Here is an 18684-nt window from a genome sequence, read left to right on the forward strand (position 1 = left end):
TTCGCCACCGCTGCGAATATTTCGCGTCGTTATGGGGAGGCTATTAAAACTGCTACTACCATGACATCGTATAAAACTTCAAGAATGCATTCAAAGTCGCGTATAATTTTTGTTACTGTATCTTATTTAAAATTTTGAAATAATTTGACATTCTTACTTTGAGTGTGATCTATCTAGCAAGTTTCGCTTTCTACTTTATTAATTTTCATTACACGTAGTACCATTTTGGGTATGAGGTGATTTCATATATAGACCCCTTGTTGTTGATTTAATTGCCATAAACTGTTAAATATTTTCCAATAGGCTACGTATTTTATAAAACACAAAATTGTACTTCTCACAAACTGTTTGAGACTTGGCTAAACAAGTTATATGGTCCATATGTATTGTATGAGAACCTTACTATAATTGTGAACATCTGGTGCCTTTCTGAGGCAGATGTCCCTGCCGGCAGTACATGCTCACACAACTGCGCAAATATGGTATAAAGTTGTGGTCTGCATGTGATAGCACTACTTACTAAGTCACGAATATTCGAGTGTATACAGAGAACGGACCTAGTGAAGTAAATGAGATAAAAAAGTAGTTACGGGCACGGTAGGAGGTTTAAAAATAATTTGAAGGAAGATAACAACTGATAATTTGTTTACAAGTTTGGAATTAACAAGAGAAATAGAAAGAAAATTGTTGATCTTTTCTGTAACAATACGAAAAAATCGCCCAGAACTACCAGTAGAATTATTTATCTTCACAAATGGTACAACTTCTCCCTCGTGTCTACTTGGATTCCTAGAAGAATAAATTATTATAATTTATTGTTGCCCAAAAAAGAGTAAGACAGTAACATTACTCAGTGCTATGCACTTCAAAGAAGGGGCAGAAAACAGTGAAGCAGCAAGTCACATATGATACTCGACTACACAGTACTACGAAATCAGATGTAATGACACTATGGACAAATTAGTCAGAACTTACACCACAGATTGGATGACAAGAAGATAACCTACGGTTATTTTCTACAATAATTTGAATATCAGTGCACAGCTAAATCAGAATATACCAGTAGTCAATAAAACAACTATAAGAATACTCAATTTTTTTTTCAATATGAAGCTGTGTGTAAATGTGTCAGTACATTAATATCTATACCAACATAAGAAATTCGGTTCTTGAAAAAAAAAAATAACTTGTTTAATTTATTTGGGGCCACAAATGACCCCAGTGACATTGGTAGTAACAAAATATTTCTGGTAGGAGAAGAGTTAAAATATTTATGTGTCTATGTATTTGAGGTGTTCCCTGGAACAAGAACGTAACCGCAAAGTCTTGAATTTGAGATACGGAGCATCAAACCATTTACAACTCGTATTACAGCACTGCGCAATATGACATGAAAAGGTTTCTAGAGGGCGTTTTGATTGGTGAAGAGAAATAATATTACATATTGTTGAAAGGAAATTGTGTTATTGTGGATTATATTTATAGGGTGAACAGTAAGTAGTCATTAACTTCTTTAGGATATTTAAAGCACAAGAGTTTAATACAATTTTTTTCGTTTTTGCTTCATTGTTTAGATTAAAATTGTGTCGGTATATACGAAATATTTCATAGCGTGTTTTGCGAAAGCCATTAACTTAATTTCTAATATGTTTAGTCAATTTAAGAGTGCAGAGTATAATAATTGTAATAAATCATTGAAGGAAGTTTAGATTTCTCCCTTAGGTGTGCAGAAATTTCATCTAAACAAATGTAACTTTTCGTTCTGAAAGAGAAATTTCAAATGTTATATTTATTCGGATCAAATTTCTGCGCATTTAAAAGACAAAACTAAATTTCTTTCAATCACTTATTATTAGACTTCGTTGAATTGCCACACGCAGCACGCTATCAGGTTGCCGATGTACGGTAGTATAGAGGAGGTGAGCGACCGTCCGGTCTCGTAGTATAAGCAGTTCATGTTAAGAGTTGTGACCGGTCCAAATACATAGAGCAACTACAGCTAATGTATACCTATGTAAGCACTTGTTTTTGCATTACTGTTGTTGGAATAGTCAAAGCTTAACATTTATGCAGTGTAGACAAGAATCAATCAAACATACTACAATGAGAGCGTTGCTGTTTCAAATAATAGTCCCTGGAATACCCTTACCGCCTCAGCCAGTCTTGACCCGTTGGGGAACGTGGTTGGATGCTGTTAATTATTATGCAGAACATTACGGCAAAATAATGGAGGTAATTGATGCATTAGATAGCATAGACAATTCCGCTGTTGCAGCTGTAAAATCATTGTCTTCTGAATATTGGAAGATATTGTGTTCATTGACTCTACTTTTAAAATCGTGTCGAAAAGCATCACCCTGTTAGAATCGTCTAAACTACAACTCTGAGAAAACCTTAATATAATGGATAAAATATCACAAACCGTTATCCAAAATAACAATTCACTAATTTCAGAAAAAGTGAAATATAAGTTGAGAAACGTTATTGCTAAAAATTCTGCCTATTCACAACTTCGTATTATAAATGATGTACCATCAGGTCACGATAAGACCTCTGAAGTTGGTGTACTAAATGTAGTGATCTTCCGTTCTTCAAATATGTACGTATTACATTGTGTGATGTTGAACGTACATTTTTCCAAAATTAAAACTGTTTAAGTGACCATCGGAGGAGGTTACTTTGCAGTCGCTCAAAATGTACGTAACTCTTCACTGCAATGCACATATTCAAGGATGATGTGAGTATCTTACATTAAATTTTAAGAGTTAATATATCTCACTATAAAATAATTGTGTATTTAGATGTTAGACATTTCCTACTTCAATGATCATTCATTATATTTCTTGAATACAGGATACAGGTTTTATTGTAACCGCAGTATACTGCTCAGTGTTTACATCAGAGGCATACTCCATCCGTTGCACTCCCCCTTCTCATACAGTCTATGCCGCGTGCGCAGTAAAACTTGCGATTCTCGTGGCAGTTCCACGAAGTCTACTTATTATCATAATACACTGCTCTCTTGAAATGACTGAGCATATTGGGAATTAAATCAATGACCTTCCCAAAACTCGCTATGACATATTAAAAAACTCGTTTCTCATCTCGCAGTCCATAATATAACAAATCCATAAGTTCCAGATTTTGTGCGGTTCAGTTTGTTGACACATGTATAAACATTAATATTAATGACACAAAATGTACAGATAAACTAGCAATGTAAAGTAATGTGGCTTTGTGCAGTCTAGGTTTCAATCCCGATAAGATCTCGTTCTCTATTTTTTTAGGCATTTCCATCAAAACTCATCTTTCTCCATTTTACTTTATTAAGTTTTGGAACAACCTTAAAGTAAATAAAGCATATTTTGTGATGCAGAACATCAGCGCAAATCCACATAATTATGATACACGACCAGACAATTGAGACGAATACAGAGTAGAAAGAAAGAGGCATTAATATTTACATTATATATCTTATGTAATAAAATATCATGTATTCTGTTATCTTTTGTTGAAAGAATTAACTCACTTATCCGTAAATATTATAAAATTTAACTTCAATTTAGTCAACATTCAGCTTCCTGAAGGAGCCCTCAAAGCCGAAGAGATCACCAAAGTTGAAGTCACCTCCTTGCCTTTTGCTCTCGTCAGACTTGAAGTTCTCGTGTTGCAGGAACCAGTCGTGGTAACTGTCTAGTTTCTTAAGCCACAGATCTGAAAGAGTCCTAGCAAATTAGACCCGCAAAAACAAAATGTAGAAATAATTCAGATACAAAATGAGGCCAATGTACGACACTTTTTAACAGCTATGTTTTTTTAATGTAATAAAGATATATGAATGGAGAATCATTTTATGAATAAACCACGGATTTGTAGGTAATAAAGAATGTGTTTTAGGCACAATGTCTTTCAGTATCTAATTTAGGCCTTATAAAACATCAAACAGTCTCTAAGAGTATAGGATAAGAAAACGTTGAATATATTTTAAAAATACTACAATATTAACAAATTATCAAATTTATTGACAAAGGCCAAAAGAGCACCATTAGACCTATAGAATAGAGTTGTATGAAATTGTACATGATTGTCCAAATTATGTTTACATAAAAGATTATACATTGTCAGAGGTACCAGTATTGTCACTTAAAGCAATATGTATACACCTAAATGCATTTAAATCTCCAGAGAAATTCTTTGATTTGTTCAAACCATAGTCGGCTTCGCAATAAATTACTAAAACTTTCTCTAAGTGTTCTAGAGAAGAGGATTAGCGATTGTCTGTGAAAAGAGTTTATAAGCAGGAAAAGGACGTTCTACATCAACAGAAGTGACGGAGGCTTTCTTCAATTTCGACACACGTTCAAGTGAAATGTTGGAATCAATTACAACGGAATGCTCCATGAGAATATCTGCTGCTGTACACTATTCATTCACATCCTTGTTCTTTGTAAACAATTTCCATCCTTGTACGGACCCTCTCTTCCACATCTCCTGGCGATTTCTTAACTTCTATTTGCACTCCTGCTAATGATATGATATATGACATATATGTGATATATATTTCATATCAACAAAAAATACATTCAAGTAATGATGTACCTTTATATTGCTGTATACAAGTACTCACAATAAAGGCTCATTCACAATGAAAATTAAACATAACGTAAGTGTTAACTTAACGTTAGAGTAAAATCACAGTCTAGTATATACAGTCGCGAAGCTCAATACGTAGTAAATATGCAAACATTAGGTAGTTGCTCACCACTAGGATCGCTAATATCGCCTCATTACAGGCAATGCAAAATAGTACCGTCACAGTCTATTGTTTCTAGCACCCTCAAAACTCAAGCTTCGTGACTGTATATAGTAGACTGGTAAAATCAAGAAGTCATACTATCATTCACGATGGGAACATAAACATAACAGCAAACATACTTAGTAACCATGGAAACATAACAACGACACCATTTCCTTATATTCTGTCGTATACTTCAGCGCTCCACGATTGTGTTCTGTTTGCAAATCACGTGAGCAGCATAAGCATGAAAGTTTGGAGTTTGCAGACTTTCATGTTAACGTCTTATGGTTATGTTAATGTCAATGCTTATGTGAATCATTGTGAATGATCCCATTTAGTAGCCTGGGCGCAGACTTCTGTGCTTATGTTACGGTCATGTTTAATTTTCATGGTGAATGGGCCTTAACTGTACTTACAGGTAGGCCTACATACTGTTGTCAAACACGCCTGCTAATGTAAAACGATTCACGGAAGGAGGAGGGATCTTCTAGTAACTGTTTTGCGAAGTGATACAAGCAACATCCTCGCATAGATTTTTTATGACTTATTGGATTTTTAAGAAATGCTCACTGTAATACTCTGCTGCTTTTAACCATGTACCCCATCAGGTGAGGACGGGTTTAGATGGCTGAGAAATATCCGGGTGCGCTTCTCAGAATGCCTGTATACTTGCAGAGGTCAATTTATTGACCCTAGGATATTCTACCTTTACTTGTTCTACTACGTTGTTCATACTCTGGGTAAGACACGTCATATGTAACATAAAAGGATAGAACACACGAAGCAACGCCATTGCAGCAACCATGAATGCCGCAGCATCTGTGTAGACGAACAGCACTTTGTTTTCGTGAACGTTGGTACTTTCAGTCCATGTTGACAAATTGACCGATTGTTTCCCGGTTTGTCTAAAGAAGATGTTTTCTTCATATCAGGTACTCTCGGGATGACACATCTGGATTCAATTTTCCGACAACTAAATTCAGAATGTATCGACAAAGATCGTCTGTCGTTTCGTCACTTGAAATCCAGATAATGTGAGTCTCCAATATCTTGTCGAATTCTGTTCATTCCGTCATTGTAGGTTTAATCCAAGTAATTTTTACGCACCGTTGGCTCAGAAAGGATTGATTGGTAGCAGTGTTTTCCAAGAAACGCTTTGAATGTTAGATTTCTAGTTTTGGGACTGGAATGTTACTAGTAGCTGCCACAGCCGCATGCCATGTCACTGCAAAACTGATTCTTTGTTAAGGTTGCTTCACATGATTGCCATAAAGAGGTTGCTTACTTTCAGATTTGTGTTTGCAAATGGAAAGTTATTTCAGAAAATAAATACAACTGCGTCCAGTTCCACACAGATAAATTGGCGACACATTGTTTTAATAATAATAATAATAATAATAATAATAATAATAATAATAATAATGATAATAATAATAATAATGATAATAATAATAATTATTATTACTATTAGTGACTTGTTTAATAACAGAATATTAAAGTCTGGAAATTTTTGTGCTAAATAGAATGATAAAGAGTAAATGGAGTAATTGTGCAACGAGGATAGCAGTAGACATTGTAGGAATTTGATAAATTTTTTCAACTAATTTTATTAAGTTACGGCTTCTTGTCAATGGGATTATGATTACAGTATATACTTTTAGAACCGTGTATTGGGTAACGGTTAGCATGTTAGGCCGTATAACGAGCGGGCTCGGGTTCAATCCTGGTTGGGACAAGTAACTTGGTTGACGTATTTTCCTTAACAAATTAGGAGCTAATGCCGGGATAATTTTTGGCGCTAGATACTAGACTCATTTCGCTGGTATTATCACCTTCATTACACACAGACGCTATAAAATCATAGCAGTTGAATAAAGCATCGTAAGATAAGCTGAAATAGTAAAACCGTGTACGATTATTAGTGGCAAATATAATTTTAAAAGTGAGATGCGATATAAAACACTAGCCCAAGTGCAGAAAACGAAATTTTACAGGAGAAGGTTTTATTCGAATTATTAATTTTTGGGTTGCATTTAATTAACAAGTTTTAGTTTGTACTTTTGCATAGTCAAACTGCATAATATAGCATCAGGTAGTTATATTTTGTCTCTCCTTTACTATTGTGAATTAGACTTTGGTTTATGAAAATACTGTATACAGAAGGAACACCATTTAACATACAGCGAGGGGTAAGACAAGGAGATCCCTTGTCACCGAAGATCTTTAATTTGTATTGGAGGAGGACTTTCGCAAGTTACCTTGGGGTCGCAAGCAAGGCATATCTATCAACGGAAGAAAACTGACCAATCTACGCTTCGCTGATGATGTGGTTCTGTTTGCCAGATCCAGGAAACGATTGGAAGAGATGCAGAACGATTTGTGCGAAGAAAGCATGGGAGTAGGCCTAAAAGTCAACACCAGCAAAACCAAAGTACTGAGAAATGCCGCAGAAGGGCAGACGATCGTCAACAATGCGAACATCGAATTTGTCACGCAATACATTTACATTGGCCAGACCACATCATTTCAGAATAGCATGGATAAAGAAATTGATAGACGAATAGCATCGGCATGGAGAAAGTTTTGGAGTATGTCCTTCATCCTAATGGACAAGAGCCAGAAATTGTAGAACAAGAGGCAGATATTCAACAGCTGCATTGCACCTGTACTTCTATATGGGGCGCAATCCTGGTCACTCACCAAGAAACAGGCATTGAAATTAGGAATATGCCAAAGAAGAATGGAAAGGAAATTACTCAGAATAAGCCTGAAGGACAGAACCGGAAACGAAGAAGTACGGCGACGAAGCGGCGTAGAGGACGTGGTCACACTCGCTAATAGGAAGAAATGGCGCTGGGGAGGACACGTGGTACGAATGCAGCCTACCAGATGGGCACACACGGCGACACTGTGGGATCCAAGAATTGGCTGGAGAAACCGTGGACGACCGAGAACCAGATGGGGGACGAGTTAAAGTTGCAGCTAGGAGGACTGTGGACCAGAATAGGACGCCAAAGAACCCGGTGGAAGGATGCAGCCAACCAACTTTGAGCGGGAGCAAGAACCAGTGCTAGTGAAATTGTGGACAGAGAACTAGGAATGTAAATAGACCATCAGGTCGGCTCTTCTGATGGTCAAGACTTGAGCCACCCCTGCCCAAGCAGGAAGCCTTGCCCCACTGGAAATTTACGGCTTTTATTATTATTATTATTATTATTATTATTATTATTATTATTATTATTATTAAAATATGTGAAGTGAACAAAAATTGACACAAACAAATGAAAATGTCTGCACAAAATATATTTCAGACAATAACAGCAAATTATCTAGAACTAAACATTTAACATCAAGAAAATACTCTAGTGATCCTAGTCGCTAATCTAGACATACAGGATGAACCGTAAGTAATGCCATTAATTTCAGAGGGTTATTCTTTGATATACTTCAAGCAAAATAGTTTAATATAATTTTACTAGTTTTTGCTTTCTTTTCGAGATTAAAACTGTTTTACGTTTGCCTTCCCTTGATGAAAAATTATCTGCTTTGCAAGATGTCAAGAGTTGTGTTCTTTCCAACCAAGAATTTGCTATCCGACTATTCACATTCACCACAGATAAAATAATTTGGACGGGAAAAAATATAATCGAAATTATTCTTAAAAAAAAAAAAAAAGAAAAAAACGAAAATATTCTAAGATGCATGCTGCCCTTTACTCCATGCCTCTTGATGGACGTTGTATGTTATAGTGTTGCTCCTCGCTCCTCATCACGCTTTTTCATCATCTAACGCTTATTTTATATCCTTTCTGCAGACTTAACACTTTAGAAGAACTTCACATTCAGATTCACCCGAAACTTCGTTCAGCTGATGAGTGTTCTCCATTTTTCAGACTTATTATCCCAGTGACTTTCCAGCAACAAACGGTCCCAAGTTGGCACAGCCGATAACGAAATAGAGACCGAAGCTATAAACTTTAGACATTGTTACATGGAAACCAAGGATGAAGATATCACAAACGTGTATAAAGGTATGGACTTTGGCTATTTCTTGTCGATGGAAGATCGCTGTATCTTAGCATAGAAAACATTGAAGAATTCTGAATTTCTTAAAAGAGTCGTCTTGGGCTGTTTTATTTGCGATCTCAATTGGATTCCTCCGGTTTCTTCTGTAATTTTATTTTAATTTTATTCCAATCTTTCATTCATTCATTCTTTCGTTTTTTCCACTTTTCCACTCTTCCACTCATTAAGTATTTAATTCATTACATAAATGTGGGAGATTCATACTATTGCCATGTCATCCGAACTTCTGAGAATATCTACATTCATGTTACAACTCCTAGTTTCTGAAATGCTTACATAGTACTCTGTCGATCTTATGATTGTAGAATACTTACTCCAGTTCTCTTGAAATGAACCTCCTGTCCCACCCAGGTAATCGGGAAGGCACATTTGCGGTACTTGTTTAGTGAAGTTTGTGAGATCTTTTCCATGAACATAAATCTGGAAATTGTAAGAGTTATATGTTTTCAGTAGGCGCTACTATTCGCAATCAGGTTATTTTAATTATAAGATGATTAAGAAGCTACAGCCAAGACAAACGATAATTAATTCTTCATATGCTATACGAAGCAAATTATCAATTATACTTAAATATAACTAGTTCTGGAAGATGGATTTTAACTTCATATACTGAACTCCTAGAACATAGGAGTTAATTATTCTTCAAGAGAGCAGTGAAAATTAATTAATTATAACGGTTGAAGAAAACGTTTCAAGGAAGACCTAACATATTATACATTAAGACGTACAGAATTAATAATATTTGCTACAGGCATTGAGCCAGCAACAACCTAAAGTAAAGGTGTAAGCAGAGCTCGCACAAGGCTAGACGCTGACGTGACAATGGAGGTTCATTCACCGTGATGTAAAGGATATAATGAAGATAAGTTGTTGTGTCACTAAAGAGAGAATATTATTAAGGAAGAAGTTATTTTGAAAGTATAGAGATGTAGGTATTAAACAAGATGAGTGTCAATATAAGGTCTCAGTGGGTAATAAAGCCCATCGAGAAATAAGGCCCAACTTTGAAATTCGCGGATCAAGGCTAAGAGGAAGAGTGATCACTCTGTAGTCATGTTGGGGAACTAAAATAATATATGCCTAATAATTTGCGCGCAGCTTATGTTGGTAGTAATGGAGTAACAAGCTGAAGAAAACGCGTCGAAACATTGTTGAGGAGACAAAACTATGATATTGGAAGTAAAGTTAAATGTAATAATATATTTCAATGCTCAGAATATTGAAAATTTTATTGCATGTTATGCTTGAGAGATATTTCATCGTTTCAGATACAGGTTCAAAATAATTTTTCCAAATCTCCATGACACAGATATACCCTCAAAATCATACTAGGTCTGTGATCGTGCAATAAGGCCCAAGCAACAACAGGTAAATAAGACCCGGGCCTTATTTCCCGACAACTATTAAAATTTACAAGACGATTAAATAAGTTAATTATATCGTTGAGTATGAACTTCCAATTCAGATTGCAAATGTTTTAATAATAATAATAATAATAATAATAATAATCATCATCATCATAATAATAATAATAATAAATATCTAGCGATAAAATTAAAGTAGCCTATATAAATAATTTAAGTGCAGATCACTACTTTGCTCGCAGACATTACATTTACTCCTATGTGTTTGTGAACTGCAACCACTTGATAAAACAGTCTATAGATCTTTCGAACACTATTGGGATGAAACATTGCTCAGATACTGGGATCTTCATCCTGAAAGGCGACTACATAAAGGGAGATTCTCAGTAATATTTACACCTGGAATAAATGCATGACCGTATAAAATGTCGCCAATGGTTTCCGAGCCACTGGCATCTATCTTTTTGCGCCAGATGTTATACCAGAAACAGCCTTTGCTCCAAGTTTGGTCACTGAACGTCCACTGAAGTTTTAGTTCTGATGATTATCAGAAGGTGGATCACATTAAAATAACGGGACATAAAATTATACATTGATAGATAGGTAGGTAGGTAGGTAGGTAGGTAGGTAGGTAGGTAGGTAGGTAGGTAGGTGGGTGGGTGGGTGGGTGGGTGGGTGGGTGGGTGGGTGGGTGGGTGGATGGATGGATGGATGCCAGTGGTTCGGAAACCATTGGCGACATTTTGTACGGTCATGCATTTATTCCAAGTGTAAATATTGCTGAGAATCTCCCTTTATGTAGTCGCCTTTCAGGATGAAGATTCCAGTATCAGAGCAATGTTTCATCCCAATAATGTTCGAAAGATCTATAGACTGTTTTATCAAGTGGTTGCAGTTCACAAACACATAGGAGTAAATGTAATGTCTGCGAGCAAATTAGTGATCTGTACTTAAATTATTTATATAGCCTACTTTAATTTTATCGCTAGATATTTATTATTATTATTATTATTATTATTATTATTATTAAATAGCAGAATCAGAGGTGGTGAGGATTCTGAGAGAAAAGGACTGATAACAATGACGTAAAGGGAACACTAAAAAGACCGGTGATTACAGGTGCCCGTTTCAACAATCACTAAAATAAAAATAATTCGTATTAGTTTTATTAAATCGAATACCAAGGATTTTTAATAAGGCGCTAGCATTTATTTTCATAATTTTCAGCAGTGAGGTAAAATAACTGCCAGGCAAGTAAATTTATCCTGGATCTCCATAAAAATTATAGGTCAGCTGTTTTCCTCGCTAAGTCCCCTTTCTCTCTCTCTCTCTCTGAACACACGCTTCTGTTTAAGGGGTTAGGTACAGCTTACAGTAGTAAAATTTTGGACGTATTGAACATTTTTCCTCCATTATTGTACCTTGTATAATAATGAAAATTAGTATATGTAAAACACTATCCTTCTGCTATATGAAAAAATTATTTTACGATTAAAATATTGTGGCATTTCACTGTGCGGTGATGAAGCGTTTCCCTCATAACTAAAAAGCTATCCAACATTCTGCGATTAAATTTTCTGTCTGTATTTATGCTTATAATATCTAGGATGTGATACAAAATCACTTCTCTACCTTTGATAGATTGTCTGATAAAAAATAAATTCATTTAAAAATGGTCAAATATCAGTATTTTCTTTTAACACAAAATAAAAAAAAATATGATTTACTAAGGAATGTAGTTGAAAGAGCATAATATTGTAAACATGAGTTTCTGCAATAAAATAAAAGACAGAGAACAAGAAAAGGTTAAAAAGTTTGAGTTATGAGGGAAACGCTTCATCACTGCACAATGAACTGCCACCATATTAAATAAAAACACATAGGCTACAATTAATTTAAATCTTAAAAATTCTTTTTCCATATAGCTGGAGGACAGTGATATACACATACCAATTTTTATTATTGTACATTATACAGTAATTGAGGGAAAAAATGTTGAATATTTCCAAAAAGTTTACTGCTGTAAGCTGTACCTATTCCCTTAATCAAAAGAAAATTACAATGTTTATATATTGTCGGTCCCTATCACACGGTATGGCGCGTCCTCAGATCGCGGATAGAAGAGACAGGATACCCCAGATTTATCGATAAAATCAAAACCTCTAGTGAGATTACTGCTGATAAAAGAGAAACTATGTAGGCCTACTTAATAGAGGGAATTTACAAAGAGCAATCAGTGTTTCTCAATATTACTAAGATTTGCGTACCTTGGTATACATTCCAAGCTCCTCCCACTTCTATTAGGAAAAGTAGAGAATTAAAATTATTTACTACATGCTTAATTTAATTGCCTTGTAATGTAATGTAAATTTGACATTTACTGGATCTTAGGCGATATTCTTTTTTAAGGAATCATATTTATAACACGTTTGGTGAAAAATACATACCCTTGAAGAGAGTTTGGAGCTGAAAACAGATTTTATTATCGCTATGAGAACTTCAGCACAAGAAGGCGCATTAATGATGTGAAATGCTTTTAATCGAGTGTTAAACGCTTTCTGAAAAAAAAAGGAGTTATTAAAATCAAGATCTTTGTATTTGTTGTGTACGCATGTAGTCATTATACTAATAACTGCACATGTCCATTTCAGGAAACATCTTCATCTAATCAGTTCATACACAGAAAATTCAACCTGCATATACGCCTACATCATGTCTGTAAAACTCGTGCTCTCAAGGCGCGAACGAATACGAAGAGAGTGGTTACTAGTCTCCTGACTGCTTCATGTCTCTTTCATTCACTCAACGTAAGGTAGGGTAGGGCGCGTGAACATAATCAGAGCTGTTGTACCGGTGTCAGTGTTGGTTGGTACTGTGCATGTACTTTGCACTCCTATTTTGGTGTATACTTATTGCTGTAATAACTTCATCATCATCCTCGTTTTTCTCAGTTGACATATTGTTCCGTAAAATTATACAGAGAGATTCACGATTGTTACTGCCACTTATAGAGCATATTACCGAAGACATTTTGAGCAAAGTGTGATATAATGAAGGGTCCTATTCTCAATATTTTCAGAGTTACATTAGTTTGAATTTCTTTTAAAAAATTATCATTTTTTATTTAGTTATAAGAGTGAAAGAGTATTACAATTAGACTATGAACTATTCAGAAGTATAATTTCTTGAATTGACTAGTGTTCTAAAGCCAAATGTGTATTATTAATTCCATGCTGTATAGTATTTTTTTAAATTTTTAACTACAAAATTATATTTTTCTTAACCGTTTTTACCACAACAGTAATTGTTCCTTGGATATTTAAATTATAAAGAAGCGTATTATCATGTTTTTACACTAGTTTTTAAATAATTTTGCATCATTATATTGACATTTGGCAGTATATTAACTGCATCTACAGTATTACCGTTATGTATTTTCTTTCTTTCGTTTGTGTTGTTTGTTTTGTTTTTTTTTTCTTCTTATGTATTTTGTGTATGTATCTATGTAAGCCACCTGTAATTGGAAGCCTATTTCTGTTGATGGTGGATTTAAATATTTAAATAAATAAATAAATAAATAAATAAATAAATAAATAAATAAATAAATAAATAAATAAATAAGTAAATAAATAAATAAATAAATAAATAAACAAGTCAACAAATGAATGAATGAATGAATGAATTAATGAATAAATGAGTATCACGTCACTCTTGTACTCTCTTTAGGACTGTACGTTTGGATGCAAAATGTAACTGTGAGAAATCAAGTTGCTAGAAGTCGTGTGATCTAACAATTGTTGTGATAATCGTGTAAGAATAATGTAATTTTTATTTAAAAATTGGAAAGAAACAATTCTGTATAAAACAAATAGGGAAGTAAGAACAGCTTTTTGCTTAGAATGCTAGCCAATTAAACAAAGTATACTTCTGAATAGTTCATTCTCTATTTGTAACATCCTTTTAATTTTAAAATAAAAAAGATATTTTTAACAACTTCAAATTAGTCTAGGCCTAATTCTGAAAATATTGAGTATAGGACATGTTATGTGGCATTTTTTGCTCATAATGTATTCAGAAATAAACTCCATAAGTACCGGTGAAACCTCGTGAATCACCCTGTATACATTTTACGGACCAAGAGGCCTACTGAGAAGGATGAGTATGTTAAATTATTACAGTAATATGTAGTCTACATACCAGAACAGAGGAGCAAAGTATATGCACAGTACCAGCCGCCACTGTTACCGGTTGTCCTGCTCTGTTTACGTTCACGCGCCCGGCCCTACCTTACATTGAGTCAATGCAAGAGACATGAAAAAGTCAGGAGACTAGTAACCACTGCCTTCGTATTCGTTCGTGCCTTGAGAGCACGAATTTTACAGGCATGATGTATGAGTATATGGAGATTGAATTTTCTCTGTATGAAGTGATTAGTTGAAGATGATTTCTGAAATGGACATGTGCAGTCACTAGTATAGTGACTACTTGCTTACAGAAGTTCATAATAAATACTACGAGAATTAAAATATTGAATATAATAGATTAATTAAATGGTAACAAGACGTGTACACATACCAATAACTTAAAATATTACATTCATAAATCAAATACAGCCTGTGAAATTTCTCATCAAGCTAAATATACTACAATTATTTTTCCATGTTCTCAACAGAAAACCAGATGTAACGGATTTGGAGGCAGAACTTCACAATAAGCATACCAATTAGTCATAAATTTATGAATTATTATAACATTTGATTGGAATGAATCCCGAAACACCTTACACGTGACAACATAAAAATGAGGCTTAGAACATGCAGTGATCCAATAATTTTTATTGCGTTGAAGGAATGAGTTTACCAAATTAATTGTGACGTATGATGAAACGTCGGTACTCAGAGTACAGAGTAGCCCTATGCTGTGAAGGCCTTCATTCATATCTGTGAATTAAAATTTAAGTAATTGCAGGCGAAGTAATGGTGATGATGATGATAATAATAATAATAATAATAATAATAATAATAATAATAATAATGGCTTTATTTAAGCTGGCAGAGTTTAGGCCTTAAGGCCTTCTCTTACACTCAACCTGGATTAAAATTTGCTTACATAGTTGAACATAAAACTGGATCGGAATTAAGTAATTACATAATGAGATCAAAAGAGGTAGTTACATAAAAATTTACCTCATAAAATGAAAGTAAATATAGTGGAATACATATTAATGTTGTTGGAATCAAATACGAATCACATAAAAATAGAAGCCGATCATTCAATAAAAAATGTACACAGTAAAAATAAAAATAAACACATTAGTATACATATTAGTATTAGATTACAATTAAGTAGGATTTACATAATTAAACCAGAAACCGACAATTGAATAAAATGTACACAAAAAATAGATTAAAAATAAAAAAAACAACACAGTGGGATACATATTGACGTTAAGTGATAAATAAACACGATTTACATGATTACACAATAAAGATAAGAAACAGAAAAAAAAATAGATAAAAATAAATACAGTGAAACACATTCCATTAATTATTTGCAACGCGTTAGGTCTGGCAACTCATCATAAGATATTTTTATCCCTCTACTGCATGAGTTATTTTTTTCTCAAATAACGTTCAGCTGTTTTATTGGCGCCATAGACTCAGAAATACAAACTTCTTAAATTCTTTTCGACTCTGTCTTCGTTGCTAACTTCAGAGCGTTGCCTCAGAGCAACAGAATGCATATAAACATCACACAGAAAAAAAAACAGTAATGTGTTGCTTTGAGGCAACACTATGCAGTAGAGGGAATTTACATTTAAAGGAAATTAAAGTTCAGCAGCCCTTGACTTCAGACGGCAGAGAATTCCAATGACGAGAAGTAGCAACAGTGAAAGATTAAGAATAAAGAGATGATGTGTGGAGTGGTATTTCTGGCGTGTTATCATATTGTGACCGAGTATTTAAGTTATGATACCGAGAAAGACTGTGGAATCGGACAGATAAGTAAGAGGGAATAGAGGTGTGCAAAATTCGGTATGAGAGAGAAAGGGAATGTAACTTTCTCCTCTCATTTTACCTGAGCCACAATAATTTATCGAAAGAAGGCGAAATGTGATCGTAGTAGCGGACATTACAAATGAAACGAACACACGTATTATTAACATGTTGCAGTGATAATGACTGTTATCTTTGGGGGCGTTAGTCGAGTGATATTTAGGAGACAGTCGTAGTATTGTGAATAGCAACTTTGAGGCTTATTTTCTAAGAACAAACTCGAAGTCAGACAACTTCGAGTGCAAAGAAGGCAGATTTGTCTCCTGCAGGGTAGTCCTCGTCCTCACTACGCCCATACCAGCGTCTAATGCTGTAATGCTTGACAGCTTAGACTGAGAGATTCTGCAGGATGATTCCTCTCGCAGCCTAGTTTTCGAACCGTTAGATTATCATAAAATTTTGTATTTTCAAATGTGATCTGAATCGTAGAATTTTGACGAGAATGGTTATGTCAAAGCGGAAGTACAAAGTTTAAATTTGTTGTTGTCGCGTATCCAATAATGTCCGTTTCGTAATCATCAGTCTTTAATGTAGACTCGCCATTGTTCATCAGAATTTGCATATCTCGTAGTGCGTATGTCCTCTTCACTTTCGCCAGTTCCATAATTGAAATTATTGCAGTTTCTAACCATTTGTGTTCCAAAACGAACAGCGGATCGAGTAGTTTCTTCTGGTACATCTATTACGTCACGTGGATTCATAAGCAGGGTAGAATTGCAAACATGTACGCATAGACTATGAATCACAGTACAATACAGACGCTTCACTGTCAATGACGTTTATGTAAAATACCAAGTTAAGCTACTTTGTGATCTGACTCTAAGAGGCCAACTGAGTAAGTTGAATTTTCATTCTGACTTTCGTGTTAATTTTATTTCAATTTATCAATCTATGTTATAATATGTTCAATTTTGATCTGTATTTTTAAAATAATTTTCTAAATTGACTTGTTTCTGAACATAAGTATGTCCCATTCCAATATCGCTAGAGCCTAAATTAATTTAACTTAATTTGTAAAGTATACAATTTTTATTTCTTCTTTCTTTTCTTTCAAAGGAATACCTTCAGCAAGATCTACATTACAGTTGGTGATATTCGAATTTCGGAAGACAATTTCAGCATAAAAAATGAAAACATACTGTGATTTATGTGAAATGATGATCTGTGCTGTGATGTAATGTCATATTACGTAGGAAGAACATATCAAGCAATATTTCGGCGGTTCGCGCAATACCGGGCAGAACTCTAAGCACAATCCATTGCCGTCATCCAGACTGTAGTGAGCTTGAAACACTTGGACACGTGCTTGGACAAGGCCCTAAAGGCGAGCTGCTGATTAATGCTAGACATCATCGTGTTCGACATACTTTGGCGACATCGTTAAAAACTTTAAATTGGGAGATTCATGAGGAAGTACATTTTGTATCATCAGATGCTTCTTTTATACGGGCAGACATTGCTATTAACGGACGCTTAAAACGGGATCTTGTTCTTGACCCTACTGTCCGTTTCGAAAGAAACCTACATCAGGCCACTGAAGTTGATACTGAGAAGAAGTCTCTATATGAACCTTGTCTGCCGTATCTTTCTCAAAAGTACAACGTCCCTCTTAAACAATGGTCTGTCATTGGTTGCTGTTTGGCAGTAGAGGTTCGATTACAAAATTCACATGGAATTATCTTAAGGAACTTCACATTCCTTTTGATTATGTAATGTCTATATTTATAAATATTATCAAGGATTCTCTTCAACTATTAAATCATCATCTCTATTTTAATTAATCCACTTATATTATTTGCCTTCAACAATTAACTTTCTTTTTTCTTTAATGTATAACATCACATTATTGTACATATTTATTGTATTCAGGACCCTTGTGGTCACTCATATTCTTTGAGCTGATGTCTATAATTTAGAAATATATATAAATATACCCCTGTAATGTCATGTGATTTAGAAAGAACATTATCTGGGTTTAAACAAATTTTATGTGACGTTCACAACGATTTGCATTTCATAACCTCAGAATGTATGTTTTAGTTCACTGCAACGCATATAGGTTTTGATAAATGAATTATTTGTATATATTGTGTAAAATATAAATATAGTTAATTTGTATATTAATTTTTGTTATAATAATTGTGTCTCTGTAACGTCATATTACGTAGGAAGAACATTTTCTTAATTTAAACAATTTTTATTGACAATTATAGTAAAAGATATCAATTTCATAATCTCAGAATAATATACCCATATGTTTCGTTCACCGTAATGGAATTGATTTTGTTAAAGGAATTAATCATATATTGTATAATAGAGTCTCTTCAATTTTGGTTGGTAGCTTCGAACCCAGATTTCATCTAAAGTTATGATACGTCCAA

General features: G+C 34.3%; 1 protein-coding gene across 4 annotated transcripts in view; it reads right to left on the bottom strand.

The window, feature by feature from the left end:
• Nucleotides 1-3303: 3303 nt before the first annotated feature.
• The window catches only part of LOC138711806 (alpha-tocopherol transfer protein-like), a 126394-nt gene continuing 111013 nt past the window's right edge, over nt 3304-18684 (bottom strand). For 3 of the 4 annotated variants that reach the window (XM_069843053.1, XM_069843051.1, XM_069843052.1), the window contains exons 5-7: nt 12695-12805; nt 9198-9303; nt 3304-3714 (exon numbers count right to left, since the gene is read on the bottom strand). In XM_069843053.1, coding sequence (XP_069699154.1) covers nt 3563-3714; nt 9198-9303; nt 12695-12805 — 369 coding nt within the window. In that variant the 3' untranslated portion in view covers nt 3304-3562. The remainder of the gene's footprint in view (nt 3715-9197; nt 9304-12694; nt 12806-18684) is intronic. The other variant, XM_069843054.1, reaches the window with a different exon arrangement.

Source organism: Periplaneta americana, chromosome 13, assembly GCF_040183065.1.
Source record: "Periplaneta americana isolate PAMFEO1 chromosome 13, P.americana_PAMFEO1_priV1, whole genome shotgun sequence".
Taxonomy (NCBI): domain Eukaryota; kingdom Metazoa; phylum Arthropoda; class Insecta; order Blattodea; family Blattidae; genus Periplaneta; species Periplaneta americana.